A 16,779-nucleotide genomic window follows, 5' to 3' on the forward strand; every position below is an offset into this window, starting at 1 on the left:
TTGGGCCCAACTGTTGCCGTGGCAGGATCCTGGTATTCGATCGAGATAAGGGGTCCGCATGGCTTTACATTGCTTTGGTATGGTACACTATCTACATTTTGCCAAGCTCAATGTACAACGAACAAACGGAAGGTGTAAAGGAAGGTACATCAAAATGGGTCAAATGAATGCACAATGGGCAATATCAATGAGCGGAAGACTCAAATTCCATGAACGAAAGTTTAGACAAATAACCAAGCATGTCCCAGGCTCTACCACAGGTGCCAGCCACGTCATTCACAGCAAATACCCGAGAACAGCAACGACAAACCCACCAGCCCCAGCGCTCACACCGACATTCAAAGCGTTTGCACCGGAGGATTCCGTCTCTGTCGCCGAAGAGCCACTCCCCGTAGCCGTAGCAGTAACGGTGCCCGTGCCGTCCGTCCCAGCCTGGCTCATCATTGACGAACAACTTCCCGTAGCAGCCGTAGTCGCAGTCGTTGTGGCCGAGCCGTCAAAGTCGCAAGCCGAAGCCACACTGCCCTGCTCCGAGTAATACTTATTCAGAGCCCAGTTGAGCTGCTGCTTCGACTGGCACATTCCATAGGCACCGTAGGACCCGGTCGTACCATTTGCACTGACACCCGCGCACTCAGTTAGACCGCACACGATGGAGAAGAGGTCAGCGTAGTCGTCAGAGTCGACGGAGGAATCAACGACGCAGGCGTTTGTCTTATCCATGCAGGAGCAGAGATCAGTGTTCGGAGTCGGGGGTAAGGGCGTCGCCTTTGCCAGCCAGGAGCCGGATGTCACGGCGGGGCAGGATTGGAGTGCCGTGTTGGTGGGGGTGTAGGAGGCCTTGTTGGTACCGGAGGGGGAGACAGCGTTGATCTGGCTGGAGTAGTACTTGTAGTCAGCCATTGTGGAGACGCTGGTGCTGTCAACGACAGAGACGAGGCCTTTTCACGCTCGCTCGTTAGCATATTCCTTTATTTTCAGAGGATTGGATATAGTGGAGTGGAACGCACCGTAGTCATTAGCCTCCTGGAAGTACATATAGACGATACCACCAGACCAAACACCATTCATCTTGTCACCGAAGAGCGCCTCGATCTCAGTGAACTTGCGCGGAGTAACTTCGTTGCAGCCGTATTCGGCGAAGAAGACGGGGACGGAGTAATTCGCAAACTCCTCGGTGCGGTCCTTGTACCCGGATTCGGTATACGTCGAATCTCCACACCAGGAGTAAATATTGTATCCCCAGAAGTCGATACTGTCCTCCTCGGACTCACAGTTGAAGTAGTCCGCCAGCTGCACACGGATACTCTTGTCGTCGTTGGTAGCATATCCAACACCAAGACCAGACCTGTAGTTCTGGGCTTTGATGTAAGCTTTCATGTCCCGGACAGCTGCTTTGACAAATGCGCTTGCGTCAGTGGTCTGCACGGTATTGGAGACCTCGTTGCCAGCAAAGAACCCGAGGGTGTTGCTGAACCCGGCCATGGCGTCAATGACGTTCGTGTACCGGGTGTACAGTGCAGTCTCCCAGCGGGGATCGTTGCGGTCGATGGACTCGGAGGGGTCAGAGAGGTCGGCTATAACGTAGATGCCGGCATCGGCGAGCATGTTCATGCATGTTGTGTGGTTCTTCGTTGGGTCGATGGCGTAGACGCGGATCGTGTTGGTGTTGAGGTCCTGCAGGATGGGAATATCGCGCTTGCACGCTGTCTCGTCGGCGAGGGGGTCCTTGTAGCTGCTGTCGGAGCTAGAGGTGCTGTTGGTGGTGTAGTCCTCTGCTTCTGTTAGCGAATTCCTAGGACTTGAGGACGAGCGTACGCTGGTAGGCAACTCCGCGGATGTAGCTGTGGTCGTTAGCATAGACTTGGTTGTATGGATGGGAAAACATACAACTGGGTGTTGTTGCTAGAGTAAAAGAATTTCGAGCCCTAATTCGTCAGTCCCAGCTATTGGCACCAATAAACGATGGTACCTTGATAATTATAGGATCAACGTCCGCCATCACCTGGCCAAAGAGGGCTGAGGCCGCGGCGGCAGCTAAAGCAAACTTCATGGTAACGAGCGACAGGTCTGTAGACGATTGACCAGAAGCAAATGGTGCACGAATGGATATATAAAAGTGCCGCTGACGCGTCCCGCTGCAAGCGCAAATTGGCCCGAGTGGATCTGTTATTTCCGAGCTCTATTTCTAGAACTCAAGCAGGCAACGTAGTAAACAGTGTAAACAATCTATTGGACAGTTCCGACTAAGACCAAGTATAAGGGAGCATTCTAGCGGCCAGCCAAAATAAGAGCGCAGAATCAGACTTCAAAAATCCCCACATCGGCTACAGGTCGAGGTCCATCATAGATCCATTGTTCAGTGTTGCCCCCGCCGTGCTCTGATAGCGGCCTCGAAGCCGCGGATTGTGTCAAGGGGTCGCTCCAGACGTGGGCGAGTTGGGTTGGACCGGTCTGGGTCGGCTGCAGCTCAATGTTAATTTCGGAGGATGTCAGTATTCGATGCTAAACGTACTGATCACCTTGCCATGTCGATCAAGATGCTGCATCCCACTGAGCGAGACCGGAGCTTCACCCGGGGCTAGGACAGTTAGATGTATTCCTTGTTTTAGGGATGCCGCGTACCTAACTCATCCGACTTGCCCGAAAGCGAGGTCTGCGAGGTCTTGGTCTTGTCGCTCTGGCTTGAGCTGGAGGATGCGAGAGAGCGCGGCATGCTGTCAAACAGGGTCTGGCGTGTTGACCAGGCCTTCACCGCGGTGCATCATACCGGCGATATAAATGCTTTGAAGCTTCTTTCTGCTCGCGACAAAGCTCGAGTGTCTGCATTTGGAGGCCAATTTGTCAACTGACGCGGCCGGAATAGGATTGAAAGACACCGCAGCGTTCTGTTGGTTGGATTTTGCCAAGCTTCGACTAATGCAGCGCAGCGAGGCTTAGCCGTGGATCTACAGCCAATCACCGGGGATCGGCTGGATCGCAGCCACGCAAGCAATGACCAAGCCAGGAAAAAGAATGCACCGGATCAGGCAAGATTAGGCATCCATATTCAGCGTCCATCGTTGCATTGTTGATGCACGCGGCTGAATTGCTGCACCAGGCGGAGACTTTGCCACATCGAATGCGTCGACCCCTTCGAATCGTGAATCTTGGGTGGAACCCACCTACCCCTGACCTGGATGATGAGTTCTATTTTACCACGACTCCACGGGCGTTCGTCGATAACCGGAATTAGAGCTCAATCTCGGAGTAAACCAGTGTCTCTGCCAGACTCTTTGGGGAATTTTCACCGAATCGGCTGCTGTGCTTTTGGCAGTGGGGTTCATCCACACAATTCATGCTAGATTACCAATCCATGGTCAACCGTCCCTCAAACGCGTTTCCATGGTATTTTCTGGACTGGAGATATATACCCGCGCATCCTGTCTGCGATGCCTCGAGTTCCTGATAAATGCGACGCCCAAACCATATCCCCTCGCCAATGGCAGCTTAGCAGCTGCTTGAGCCATCGTCTAGCCATGTCGCAGACATGGTCACCCCAAACCACTCATTCCCCGAGTTCTGACCTTTTCTCAACCCGACGGTTGTGGAGATGCCGCTGTAGGCTTCGCAGAGAGGCAGCTTTTCATGTCGTTCCGGCTACGAGAAACGACTCCTCTGCAATGACATATTTTTCGGCCTGGCAGTTTCGACTACCAAGCGTGAGTTATGAGGACAGACTGCAATTATTCACTGATCTACTTGAAGATCTGATCCGATTCAGAGTCCAACCTGACAGGCGACTGCACAATGTCTTAGCGTCCGAATCGCTGTGCAACGGCTATCGCTCCTAATTTCGCGAACTTCATGCCAATTCCTTGGCCCAATTCAACATCCCGAGGTTGCGTGATATTCTCCGCTTCACTGATCAATATCGTCGCTCTAGGAACAGCTCGCGGCTCCCCCGAGCAAATCGAGCAGATCGACTAAATCCCAAGGCCGTAGAGTATTTGATCTCGAATTGCAGAAACACATCATCGTCATTGCCAGTATATTCTAACACCAAATATCCTTATACGCTGGTATAGTATCGAGGAGTTCATATGGTGCGGGACGTTTCGAGGCTCGGGGAGCCGCGTCTGCCTGTTTAAGCGGGTATTCGACAATCGGGGGGTAAGCTTCGGAACCCGGTCGTACGAGTGCGAGGACAAGGACGAGGACGAGGACGAGGTACAGAGGCTCAGAAAAGGTATGGTCGTTCCTGATTTCCTGGGTTCGTCAAAATATCCGCTGGCCAACGACTCTGAGCGCGCTCAACACCGGCAGCATTGGTCCCTGCACAGCAAGATGCTGTGAAACAAATATTACTCACCTCCACCCACAAGAGCCCTCAGCTCGTGGCCTGGGGGTAAGTTCAGATAAAGAAAGACACAGTCAACGAGCGACAGCTCGATTCCACGGCGACGCTTGAACCACGACACCTCGCTGTCGACTGTGCCCAGGCGTTGAATGGCAGAAACAGTATGTCATTGGGTGAGAAAGTGGTGGACAAGGTTTACTGGCGAAGAAAGTAGTTTGGTTCGTCGAATGTCTGGTGGGCTTGGGGACACAGCACAGGTAACTTGGTCAATCCTGTGACAGCGCGGTGGCCTGAGCTGTAACCTGGTCAATCATCACGCATCGCATACGAGGTCACGTGTGCATGTGACCAGGTGCCGAGCGCCAAGCCCGAAATCGTCACTAGGACAGAAAAACGGCTTTCGCCCCGATCCATCCCTGACCGGGAGTGGACGGGGGGGGACAGCATACGGAGTGGCACGATAATTATTCTGATAATTACTCTGCATAAGAGAAAAGAATAAATGTATTGGTTCTCAGTCGTGTTCAAGACATTATTGGCTACTGCAAGGCTTAGACTTGTTAGAACACTCCCTGGTCAGACACGCCAATATTCCTCACTACTTCGCACTAGTCGGTAGCTAGCCATTCGAGCCCCGCCGCCACATGGGAGCCAGCATTAGTGAGTGGGCGAGGATGCTGGAGAACGCTGCGACTCGCTCGATAACCAGCAAGTTTTTGCGACACGATTACGCTCCGAGTCGTTTTCTGGCGGCGGTTTGAAACCTCCCAAGAATATCAGGCTGCATTAGCGAGCGATTCGGCGCAAGAGATAGTGAGGGGCATTTGCCAGCGAATTGACTAGAGTACATTGCCTCTCTTGCCTCTCTTCGAGGCAGAGCATCCCGAGTCGAGTACAATCCGGTCGGCTGGAAAAAAAGTACGATCCAACCTGATTCATACTTTAGCACGCGTAAGTACGCATCTCGATCTGGACGCAGAGTCGTGTTCAATATGCGGGGTGATTGAGATTCAGCGTGGCGAACTCTGGAGTCTCGAGTCTGGTGAGTAAGTGATGTGTCAGTTCTGTCCCGCTCCCACAGCCATTCTTGCCGAGCCAGCGCTTGGTGCAACCGAGGGATCCGCGCTGGTTGGAGATTCGGAGCGACGGCTCCAATAGCCAATGTAGATTCAGAAAAGACTGACACTCTTGGAGATGCGAAAGGAACTGAAGTACGGGGGTATTGCTTTGGCAGAAGGAACCGTACCACGGTCGAGGATCTCAGGCGGGCCGAACGGCGACTCAGATCCGCTCTGCCAGTGACAGGTGGGTTCATATCTTAATAGAATTCGATCTTCGCTCAATGCGTGCAGGCTGAAGAACCAGTCTACTTATAATTCGTACGGATACTGCAGAGCATAGCCCTTTCTTTGAGACGGAAGTGCCGGAAACTGCAGGCTGCTGCAGAGCTGCTGCAGTACGCTCCCGTGCGAGGAACTCGACTCTTCAACCACCCACTGTAAAGGATCGACGGACGGCACAGACAGAAGAAACTGCATTTTCCAGCCGTCTTGGAAGCACACTAGAGACTGAAACCCCCAGCACAGTTAGCACAAAATAGCTTTGTGCTAGCTGGGCTGCTAGTGCGTAGCTCCCTTCCCTAATGGCCGTCCTGCATAGGCTGACTGGATTGCACTGGACTTCTTAATTCTTAAGGCAAGCCTGCAGCCTCGGCCTTGCATTTTCTCGTTTTCTCCCGTTCTCTCGCCTCACCTCAGCTCCCTACGGGCCGTTTCGTCCCAATTATCGCTCCCTCCACATTTTCTTAGTAAAGAGACCGGTTTTGATCGTCGTTTCTTTTGGTCTTTTGATTTTACTATTTTGTCGGTCGCAATGGCGGACACGGAGCACGGCGAGTTCGAGCCCCAGCAGCTCATTGAGCCCGATGTTGGTCCCCTTTTCGAACTCTGTCTACAGGCATCGACATTTAACTTCTGAAACGCAGACCTTCGATGACCAGGATTCCACCTACCAGAGCTCGTAAGTCGACCGTCGGCCGTCGGCTGTCTACCACCCGCGCTGCCGACGTTCGCTAACTATCGCAGGCTGGGCGACGCCAGCTACACAACCAGCATCACGTCCAGTGCCATGAACTATACGTATGTCCTGCTCTCCATTGACTTATATCCTCACTGACCCACCCAGATATGAGGTAAATTCGTTAATCTACCCTGTCCGGCAATAATTGACATCCCTAGAACGGTCGCCGATATCACTCGTACCACGAAGGAGAATATGTCTTGGTACGCATCGCATCGCATCATCTCGTGGGGAAGTTCAACCTGTCTAATAACCAATTAGCCCAACGATGAGCAAGAGCAGGACCGTCTTGACCTGGTTAGTGCGGCTTCAACGGACGTCACTAGTTTTGGGGCGGCCAAAGATTGACCACAACAGAGCCACCACATCTACCGTATGCTCCTAAAGGGCGAGCTGCACCGGGCGCCCGTCAAGAACCCAGCGCGGGTACTGGATATCGGAACAGGAACGGGGATTTGGGCGATTGATTTCGCAGAGTGAGCGACCAGAGGTTTTCATGCTGTGCGATAATATGTGATGCTAACATTAAACCTAAGTGAACACCCTGAAACCGAGGTCATTGGTGAGCATTTTTCCATACCGAATTGTCATCCATCTAATCGAACCCTCGCCAGGAAACGACCTCAGTCCCATTCAACCCTCATGGTACATCCAAACCCCCAGCAACCCTCCACTCAGACTAAGAAGGAGAAACCAGGGTTCCCCCGAACTGCCGCTTCGAAGTAGACGACTTTGAACAAATCTGGTCCTACAGCCAACCCTTCGACTTCATCCATGGGCGCGAACTCGAGGGGGCCATCCGCGACCACGACCACGTCTTCAGTGAAGCCTTCAAATCGCTCAAACCCGGCGGCTGGTTCGAGATTTCCTCTTTCGACGTTAACTCCTACTCCGATGACGGCACGCATCTTCGCGCAAAGTGCATGCAGGAGGTCGTCAAGAACTTGCACCTTTCATCCAAGAAATTCGGCAAGGACATGAACACCACACATACCTGGCGTGAGCGCCTCGAGAAGGCCGGGTTCATCAACGTCACCGAGGAGATGTATAAATTGCCGCAGAGCCCGTGGGCGAAGGATCCGAAGATGAAAGAACTCGGCCGTTACCACCAGGTTAATATGTTTGAGGCGATCCCGCCGTATTGCTATGCGCTGTTCACAAGGGTGCTGGGTTGGCAGCGACCGGAGATTGAGGCGCTTGTTGCGGGAATCCGGCAGGAGTTGAAGGATATGTCGCTGCATCTTTACACGAAAGTACACGTTGTTTATGGGCAGAAGCCGGAGTAGAGCTGGCTTATTGTGGCTTCAGTCATCGTATAGCAGCGAACTATGATTTGAAAGCGATCCTTTACCGACCCAGGCTAATTGGTAGTGAGGAGTAAGGATATATATTATATATATATATATATATATGTATGTATGTATGTAAGTAATTAACTAACTAATAACTATTCACTTATTATGTATTATTTATTGTTTATTTAGTTAATTAATGTGAGAGGGAGAAAAATGAAATTGATAAAAAGGTAATGACAAGGGTGGGATTCGAACCCACGCCAAATTAATGACGCGGAAACTTGATAGATCAAGATAGAGGTTCTAATTAGATACCTTAACCGCGCGCCTTAGACCGCTCGGCCACCTTGCCAGTTGATGAGGAGTGCTGCTATATTTAACCTTATGACCCAAGAATACAACCTCGCAAAACATAAGCAATAGTTCCTCGTCAATACGTAGCCACCAGTTGACGAAGCTTCTTGAATATTTATTTTAAATTACATGTCTACAGCCAACCATGATATTTCGCACAGATATTGTTGTTATAGACTTACAAAGCTTTTCAATCTAGCTAACTACAAGTAATGTCTCCTCGAGTGACGGGTGGATTCAACTTGAACAGTCACTTGGTACTAATTTATATAATGAGCGCTTTTGCAACCTTGGACGGCTTCCAGCACCAGGGCGAACTATTAATGGGAGCAGTCCCTTCGCCTCAAATCTCCGACAAACCACACCAGCAGCGTCTCTCGCTCCTGACATAAAAGACCCCGATGACCACAATGGGGATGATGGAGGCCTCGATCTGTAAAAGTGATGGAATCTGAACCTCAATCCTGTGCCCCCACCCGTGCACCCTATTAAAGACGAGAGCAGATGTGATTTATAGGCAAGTTTCATTGTTTTGTTAGACTTGGACTCGTTGGCTTGTGATGTTTATCGTTTGTAGTTCTCTCATCATAGGCTTGGCATGCCGGACGCCCTTGGGTGTGATATACTAAACCCGCCAACCACCATGAAGCTGTGCCCAGGCCTCTACCTGGCTGCTTCAAATTTCCACACATGCAAGCTGAAGACCCTCCCAGCTAGCCCAGACAGCTTCCGGCGATCAACCCTACTATATCTGACCTACATGTAAACTCCAGTTAGGTGCCTGTGCATACGACATTGACATACCATATTTGTTCAATAGCATCAACGAACGCAGCACCACCGGTGAGCTGCATGCGCGGAAGATATTTGGTTGCCATACATGATATCAGCTCCTCTATTAACAGGCTCGAGCCGTATGTCTTAACAATGTAGGCCCGAGGGGCAGGGCATTCGCTACCGGGCCTAGAAAACAATATAGTTGATAAGCCAGAGTGCCCTAGCTTAGTTACTGGTAAAAGACGACTAGTTCTCACAGAACAACAGGGATAACAGCAACGTCACGGACGCCCGGATGCCGGGAGACTGCGGTCTCGATCTCAGACCTTGTAACCGGTCGCGCCTATTATTGAACAGATCCTGGGCTATCCTATATCAGCACGGCACAAGATTAGACTCAAGTTACCAAAGAAACACAGCAATCAGCTCACTTTCCGCCGTCCAACGAAATAACCAATCCTGCGGTCATTAATCCATCCAATATCGCCTGTCTTGATGTATCAATCCTCACCCACTGCCTGAGCCGTATGCGTCGGCTCATCGAGGTATCCCTTTCTCACAAAAGGTGTACAAATATACACCCCCTCCTCGTTCAGAGATAAGACGTCGCTACTCTCGTCGAGGAACTTGGCTTCAACGTTCGGCACGAAAATCCCCATATTAGCATCTTGAACGGGTTCGTTCGGATCAGGAACCGCAAAAAAGCCTGCCCTGTCGGCGAGTTTATATTCTCGAACTACCTACCCTGTATTGAAAATGGTATACTTACTCGGACATCCCATGCGTACTCTGAACCTTCGACCCAAACCTCGGCTGCCACTCGCCACAAGCTTCCAAGAGACGAAAGAGTCGCCTGTGAGGACATGCTTGATGCTTCCGAATTTCGGCGTCGCCGGCATTGTCAATGTTGCGCGCATCAAATGGGGAGGAGCCATCACCCAAGTCGGCTTGAACCGGTCCACAACGCCACAAACGTAATGAGATCAAGACGCGAAGGGAATATGCTCCTATACCGTGCCCTAAGGGGGATCATGATGCCCAGGAAAAGGAAGCCCATACCGGGGAATGTGTGGTTGAACGAGACGATCTCCTTGCACCTAGGCCGGACTGTGTAGTGGTTTAGAGCTTGGGCGACGCTGCCGATAAGACCGTAGTGCGCCTGGCATGCGATCTGGGGTGTTTCCGTTGTTCTGGAATGCGGGTAGGTAGGCATTAGTGCCTGTTGCAGGAGTCGAGGAACCAGTATAAGTACCCTGAATGTAGATAAGAACAGCCGTTGTGCTCTTTGCCTCGTTCCTTAAAAGTCTAGGCCACTCGTATAAACCACCGCCGGGCATATTTAGAAGGTAGCTCCAGTGCCTAGCTTTGCCTTCCAGTCTCACTGCCACCGAGAGATTCATTGATAATGAAAGCGTCCCGTGGAATCCCCAATATGCCCGCAGCATCGAGCATAACCTCAAGATCCGCCTGTTCCGGTGATAAAAGCAAATGTCAAACTTTAGCTGCCGTGTCCTGGAGACCAAATACTAGGGTGGACCAGAAGCCAGTATGTTGACCTCCACCCAACTGCTAGAATCCCGAGCACGGCTATAACAAAATGAATGTTGGCTTCGTCATAGACCATCACCCGTTCCCCAAGGGCCCTCAGATAATGTAGGCCATTGCCGAGACGCTTAACGAGGGACTTATCTGGTCGATGGAGTATCCGCACACCCACCCAAAGATTCTTCAGATAACTGCAGAATGGGCTCGGATGATGGCCAGGCGCCTTCATCCTTGTAAGGGGACCGAATATGTATGAGAGGCGGTCTGTTGCAGGAACAGTGACGGAACACTGGGATCTGACGACCGACATGTCTCTGACCTGGCACACGAGTCGAGTTCCCTTGGCTGGGATTGGACTCAGGTAGCCTTATCTTAGGCTAGCGATATATCTGACGGAAGCGAAGTGGAAGATGACAAAGGCCGTTTGGAGGGATCGAAGTTGTAGAGATTCTCCGTGCGCCGAGTTGCTGCATGCATGATGCTGACCATGCTGAGATTATCGATGATCTTATTGGACTTGATGCATCAATTTCCTTAATAAGTAGATATAATGCCCACACTGCACGAACTGTCACAGTCACCGCCATTCTCGGTGGTATGTAGGGCATATCCGTCTGCCTTTCGGAGTGCACGAATCGCCATGTTCAAGCAGGCTGGTGGCTAGAATAGGGAAAACTCGACGCACGATAACATAAATATCTAAAGAGTGCCTTGGTATAGCCTCTCCATGTTCTCAGGCCGGTAGGTAACTATAAAAAAAAACATCTCATTTGCAGACTAAAATCACAAGCATAAAAAATGTTCAATAATAAGTGCAGATGAGAATGGAGCAAAAAGGAAAGCCGAACGGGGGGGTCGAACCCCCAACCTTGAGATTAAGAGTCTCACGCTCTGCCGATTGAGCTAGCCCGGCTACTTGTTGATATAGAAAGCATTTTATAAATATATAAGGCTATCAATTTGTGCCAGGAATGCGCAAATTTTCTTAGCGCGACTTCACATGGGCGGTAAGGAACCTGTGACAACCGTCTTCATTAGCTATTTCCAGAAGAAGCCCCGGATGGCAACATCCCCGTGTTTTACGCTTAGCTCGCCGGTGATTTGTGGAGTAATGTCTAAATACCGGTTTTGGACAAAATTGCAGGAGCATGGCAGCCGTCCTATACCCACACCACTCCGTCTCAAGTTGTACCCAAAGTTCAATTAGGGCAAGTCTGCCCGGGTTCGTGGCAATGATCGCCATTATGACGATGCCAGTCAAATGGCTGCCAAATGCGTTTTCCATAAGCACTATTTTTATATACCCACATGGCCAGTGCGTCTTATCCTTCCTTCATGTTTAGGCACAGCTACCCACAATGGTCTACGTAGACACTACGAAAGTACCTGGAACAGCCTATAACAGAACAAAAGAAATCTTTTAACTATCGTGGTATCACATATCAAACAGACCCAAGCTAAACATGCTCCTTCACACTCGTTGACCTCAAATCTGTCGACGTTTGCGTAACCTCAATGACCTGGTGAATCCCCCCAAAACCAGATCCCATCACGTTTCGCTCTGCACTCGATCTCGTCGGCGTCCTATTCCCATTCCCCTTGCCATTCCGCTGATGCTCATTGGTCAACCGCTCTTCACTACTATTTCCATCAGGCAGGACAGGCCAGCGATCCTCGGGATCGTGCTGTGTCTGCACAGTCGTAACCGTAAGGGCGAGTTTGTCTGGCCGTAATCGGTTGCTGTCGTCCATCGAGCCGAGCGGATATGCTCGGTCTCGACCTGAGGCACCAGGGAGACGCGATCCGGAGCGACCCGGGAATGGGGAAGGTGTGCCCAGTGGATAAGAGGGATCGTTCGTAGAGCCCATCCAGTGACGCAGGAGCGGGCGGAGGGTTGCAAGCGAACCGGCGGTGATACCGAGGCCAATTTCGATGTTGGACCAGATTGCTATTTCAATTGTGGCATCTGCAAAAAAAAGCAATGTTAGTTCGAAAAGGAGGGCACAGAGATTGGCGTATAGACGTACAGAGAAAGTCAGGATCAGCGAAAGTCTTGACAAAGGGGATACGGACGATGACAGCGGAGGAGGCACTATCAGGGGAAATACTGTTAGCCAGGATCGCCCTTAAACAAGACCAGCAAACTTGAGAGGAACATACATGCAAGCCATACTCAGAATGCCCACAACAGCCAGCTTAGTCTTCTTGCGCATTTGCAACTTGCTGACGAGGAAGATCGGCAGAGTTCCCACGGTGAAATCACACAGCGCCGCAAACGCGCTATACACATAGGTCATGGCGATGACGATCTGGATATCGATGCAGTAGCCTTTGACGTCCGGATCAAATGCTGTCCGGGTCCAGAAATACTCGAGCGGCTTGCACTGCAGCAGCATGATGAACATGAAGACCAATCCCGTTAGCACGGTGAGGGCCATGACGATATAGAGAATCCAGATATGGATGCGCTTGATTGTGATGCGCATAAGGAAGATGCAGACGGAGATCTTGCACCCGACGGAGGAAAAGCAGTAAGCGATTTCGCAGAGCCACCAGTACTATCCGTCCGAGTTAGTTTCAGTACCAGAGCAATGCCGGGCTGACGGAGGAGAGGGAGTATGGCACTCAGGATACTCACCCGCATGGCTGTCACGCGATTCTGCGGTTCTAAGGCAGCGAATCTGTGCCCTGTCCCGTATATAGAGCCGCCAATCATGCACGCGCTAAACATAATATAAAAGGCCTGCAAGTGTTAATTCCAGGATCAATGAATGCCAATTCGAGTCGATTATAGGTACCATCGCAACAACCATCGCCCAATCGTCCCATCCAAAGCCCTTGATCAACCAGCCCCGGACATAGCAACGTAAAGACACAGCGATGGTGGCAATGCTTAGGAAAGAGGCCGCAACCGACCTGACGGCTAGCTCGCGGACGTGGCCGTCCGAATCATCACTGTTGAGGCCCGAGGACATCCTGGCGGCAGGCTCGTCAAGCGGCGGCTCATAACATTGCTTCAAAATTCGAGGTAGGCGGGAGGATGCCCATATAAGGGAATTTCAGATAGAGTTTTAGCTACTGCGCCGGCGTTCGACTAACTGCTCCGGGGCAAGCTGTCAAAAATACAATCCGGGAGAGATCCGGCTCCGCCAGGAGATTGCAGCTGTCAGCGCGACTCCAAGGGGACGGTGAAGATGAGCGCTAGTGTTGGAGAGCCACTTAGTGTGCGAAAACGACCAAGTAAAGGGCTAAAGCTGGAATGCTATACAGGCCCGGGGACCAGCCCAGCTGTTGATCACTTCCACAGCGCGACCATGACAGGGACGGGAAGACCGTGGAGTGAGTGGACTTTGCCACGGCAGACTCTGCATGTGCCGCTATTGGCCCGCTTGACAAATGCCCCAGATATTGTTGAATCTTCAGGCGTCTGGAATGCGTCTGTGGAGCCTTTAGCGGGTAATTCGTCGTCTTATTATTCATCCCAGTCGTTATCTGACTGGCTGCTTGGCCGCCTCGGACATAAAATCTCCACTTGGTGTTGAATACAATCCCTGAAACCGGTAATAGCAGACTCTCTTTTGAGATCTCGGCTTTTCATATGACAGAGTAACCGTATGGGATAATCCGCCTACAATGACAGCTTGAGGCTCGCCCCTGAGTGAGCACTGACAGGGGGTTCGACCGGGGGGTAATACTAATCCGTTAAACGGTGGCGGGCTGTCAAGAGCTCACTACACAAACTCTGGTTGCGTACACTGTTGACCCACACTGAGTTGACTCAGCAGCCGTGACTCAGAGCTTGGAACTTGAAGCAAAATTCTATCTGGTGAGTTTGAACCGCGTACGACATGTCTGCACGAGTCAGACACACGTTGGACCTGGGAAGAGGGGAGGGGAAGGGAGAGAACCGTGTGGATTGGGATGAGTACTAAGGGCTTTTACCGGATGGAATGGGAGTCAGATGGGTGATGGAGTGATGTTTCCTGAAAAGAGAGTGGAACCACGCCCTCGGGATACGCTATCCCTGTTGACAGTTCTCCGAAGAAGGAATAGTGTGACGCTGAAGGATCAGAATTATCCTGGAGGATGAGTAGGGTTTGCGTTAGGTGCTGACAGCCTGCACGCGGTATTGAGGAACGATCCTCTGCCCAGAAAGCCAACACCAGCCCTACAAGGACGAAAAAGAGCGAAAAAGCTACATCTGGGATTTGCTTATCCGACGTACCACTGCAGCTTTTTCTGAGGAATCTCAATATTCATGCATGCCAAGCTGCGAGTCATAGAATACGATCTCTCCTATCTTTTCACTTCACTTTTACCTTTTCGTCTCCAAAATTGAGAGAAGTTTTTCCACTCTAATGGACCCTGCTAAACCTTAATTTGAGGCTTTGTCGACCAATTGCCAGTTTGTTTCGTAATCTAGTTTACATTTCTACTGGCAATGGATAAGTATAGTGCCCTTAGTTCTACAGACCGCACTCGTCATCAAGCGAACCAGACACCGATTCCTCTAGACGGACAGACTATGAGACGAGGGCATTGGGGCTTACCTCTCTGGCTTTGGAGAGAGGATAGACGTCAAACTGCCATGTATACTCTTTTCAGTGCAGCTCCAACCAAGTTATCAGACAGAGACTCGACTCGATCATAATGGCTGTCCTGTTCTTCGGGGGTTGCCGCTCGGTCCAGCGGGACGGTGATTGTCTAGAGGGTTGCCGAGATCACTCACCGTAGGATTATTCACTAGCCCGGTCTTTTACACCAGTCTTGGTTTACACGCTGTGGAAATGCCATTTTAGGTGTTAATAGAAGCCATTAACGACCCAAGCTAGTTACCAGGAATGATCATAATGGACGATATTCCGATCGACACTTAGCTTGTCCTATTTACGATCTGACCTCTGAAATTTTCGGCTCAAGATCTCGAGAACCAGAAAATAAAAATAAAATAGAAAATAAAAATGACGAAGTGATGATCAGCCTTGCTTACCCCGAACAATACCCGAGCCCTACTGCGACCAATATACCCCTAATGAGTTCCCGAAGACGCCCTTGTTGCGTTGGGCATTGGAAAGTCGGGGTGTACTTAATGTTTTTTTAAGAATACTCAGCTACAGGAGATTGTATAGACAGGCATTCCATGTTCACAGCATATCTGAGAGACACCGAGACCAGTACGGCTTATATTTACGATACGTATTCGCTTACTTGCTGTCGACCGCGTTGTCATTTACCGTGGAAGCATGATGGGGCCTTTATTTCTCGGCCTCTACCAAACGGTCAATCTTCCGCCTTGGGATAGGAAAGCTCGTCGACTGAGATACTCCTTTAGAACCTGAAAGTAGGTGCCTTCGTGGCCTTCCCTGATAGAAGAGCTTGACAGTCGGGAAACCGTAAGGCTTTAGATTGATGGAATAGTTGACGATCATAGAATTGAGGTGGTAGCTAGGTAGGGCTGGACGGGAGATCAGTGATTTGGTCAGGCAACAAGGATGACCGTTGGCAAAAGTACGTAAAATACATTTAGCCCACAGCTCTGCCAGTCCGGACTACGAGACGTTTCTTCTCCCACCAGTAGTTCATGCTTTACGTAACTTGGGCTACTATTCCGTCTCTCCTTGGGAGCCCCCTAGAGCTTCATCATCCCGGTAGACTGCTTCTGGTCCTGTCAACGAAGGATAGCGCCCCCACTGCAGTCAGTGACTTACGACTGGTGCGAGGCGTCACTGAGCAACCGTAAACTGGCTGACTGCCTTGGAACACTAATGACAGCTCCGGCGACAGACGGGATCATTCGACATGAGGATCTCAGCCGCGCCTATAGATGGTCGGCGCAATGGACTGATACGGTTACTTGTTTACCGTCATTTGCCATAATGAACGCCCAAGCCCGCAGAGTACCAAGCGATAGGCAGACTCATGGAACATCCTTTCTTTTGTCTTCTATTCTCGCTTTCCCCAAGGGACTGTTGTTGTCTGGATACCGGATGTTTTCTTCTTTATTGTAGAACAATGTGCATAGAGGAACATAACTTGACGTTTTTGTTACTCCCGACTATGAATGCCGGCTGCGTATGTCTCCTGTGCCCACAGAGTAGTTATCTTGATTTCAGACATACAAAACCGTTGAGGAGGGCTGAGACGTAGACCCGGGTGCGATTATACAGGGCTGGAAGTGTCATGCACTGCACAGCTGGTAACCTACACTGTGATCTGAAAGCTGACTTGAATAGGCGCTTTATCTTTTGCGGGACTAACTCCCTAGGAGACTGGTTATAAACAGAGCTATCAGACACGATGACTACGTAAAGCCAGTCCTATACAAGGGTTTCCCGAAAAGAATAAATGTTACTTATATTGATGGATTGCCGTTATACGATAGCCAAACCA

At 50.7% G+C, this 16,779-nt stretch overlaps 5 protein-coding genes across 5 annotated transcripts, besides 1 other annotated feature; 1 reads left to right on the top strand and 4 right to left on the bottom strand.

Moving 5' to 3' along the window:
• Positions 1 to 16,779: part of a sequence feature (contig 1.165 538..114598(-1)) that runs on past both edges of the window.
• On the bottom strand, positions 54 to 2,071 carry ANIA_11152 (glycoside hydrolase family 72 protein). Its single transcript, XM_050612707.1, has 5 exons — positions 1,973 to 2,071; positions 1,891 to 1,928; positions 1,819 to 1,844; positions 1,011 to 1,775; positions 54 to 941 (listed from the first exon to the last, which is right to left on the bottom strand). Exons 1-5 carry the CDS (start codon positions 2,051 to 2,053, stop codon positions 277 to 279), a joined length of 1,575 nt encoding a protein of 524 aa, XP_050468595.1. The 5' UTR covers positions 2,054 to 2,071; the 3' UTR covers positions 54 to 276.
• On the bottom strand, positions 2,493 to 2,716 carry ANIA_11155 (uncharacterized protein; the record flags this gene model as incomplete). Its single annotated transcript, XM_050612708.1, has 2 exons — positions 2,493 to 2,581; positions 2,626 to 2,716. 2 exons carry the CDS (start codon positions 2,714 to 2,716, stop codon positions 2,493 to 2,495), a joined length of 180 nt encoding a protein of 59 aa, XP_050468596.1.
• Positions 6,087 to 7,704, top strand: ANIA_08945 (protein llmB; the record flags this gene model as incomplete). Its single annotated transcript, XM_050612709.1, has 9 exons — positions 6,087 to 6,265; positions 6,324 to 6,358; positions 6,424 to 6,481; positions 6,577 to 6,621; positions 6,680 to 6,715; positions 6,776 to 6,894; positions 6,955 to 6,980; positions 7,033 to 7,063; positions 7,116 to 7,704. The coding sequence occupies exons 1-9, from the start codon at positions 6,212 to 6,214 to the stop codon at positions 7,702 to 7,704; spliced, it is 993 nt and encodes a 330-aa protein (XP_050468597.1). The 5' UTR covers positions 6,087 to 6,211.
• Positions 8,411 to 10,057, bottom strand: ANIA_08944 (uncharacterized protein; the record flags this gene model as incomplete). The annotated part of the gene is made up of 6 exons (XM_677121.1): positions 8,411 to 8,552; positions 8,872 to 9,030; positions 9,102 to 9,187; positions 9,360 to 9,555; positions 9,614 to 9,791; positions 9,904 to 10,057. 6 exons carry the CDS (start codon positions 10,055 to 10,057, stop codon positions 8,411 to 8,413), a joined length of 915 nt encoding a protein of 304 aa, XP_682213.1.
• Positions 11,817 to 13,389, bottom strand: ANIA_08943 (uncharacterized protein). The gene is made up of 5 exons (XM_677120.2): positions 13,188 to 13,389; positions 13,028 to 13,132; positions 12,550 to 12,947; positions 12,417 to 12,481; positions 11,817 to 12,355 (listed from the first exon to the last, which is right to left on the bottom strand). Exons 1-5 carry the CDS (start codon positions 13,362 to 13,364, stop codon positions 11,847 to 11,849), a joined length of 1,254 nt encoding a protein of 417 aa, XP_682212.1. The 5' UTR covers positions 13,365 to 13,389; the 3' UTR covers positions 11,817 to 11,846.

The sequence above is a fragment of the Aspergillus nidulans genome, chromosome VII (genome assembly GCF_000011425.1).
Source record: "Aspergillus nidulans FGSC A4 chromosome VII".
NCBI lineage: Eukaryota > Fungi > Ascomycota > Eurotiomycetes > Eurotiales > Aspergillaceae > Aspergillus > Aspergillus nidulans.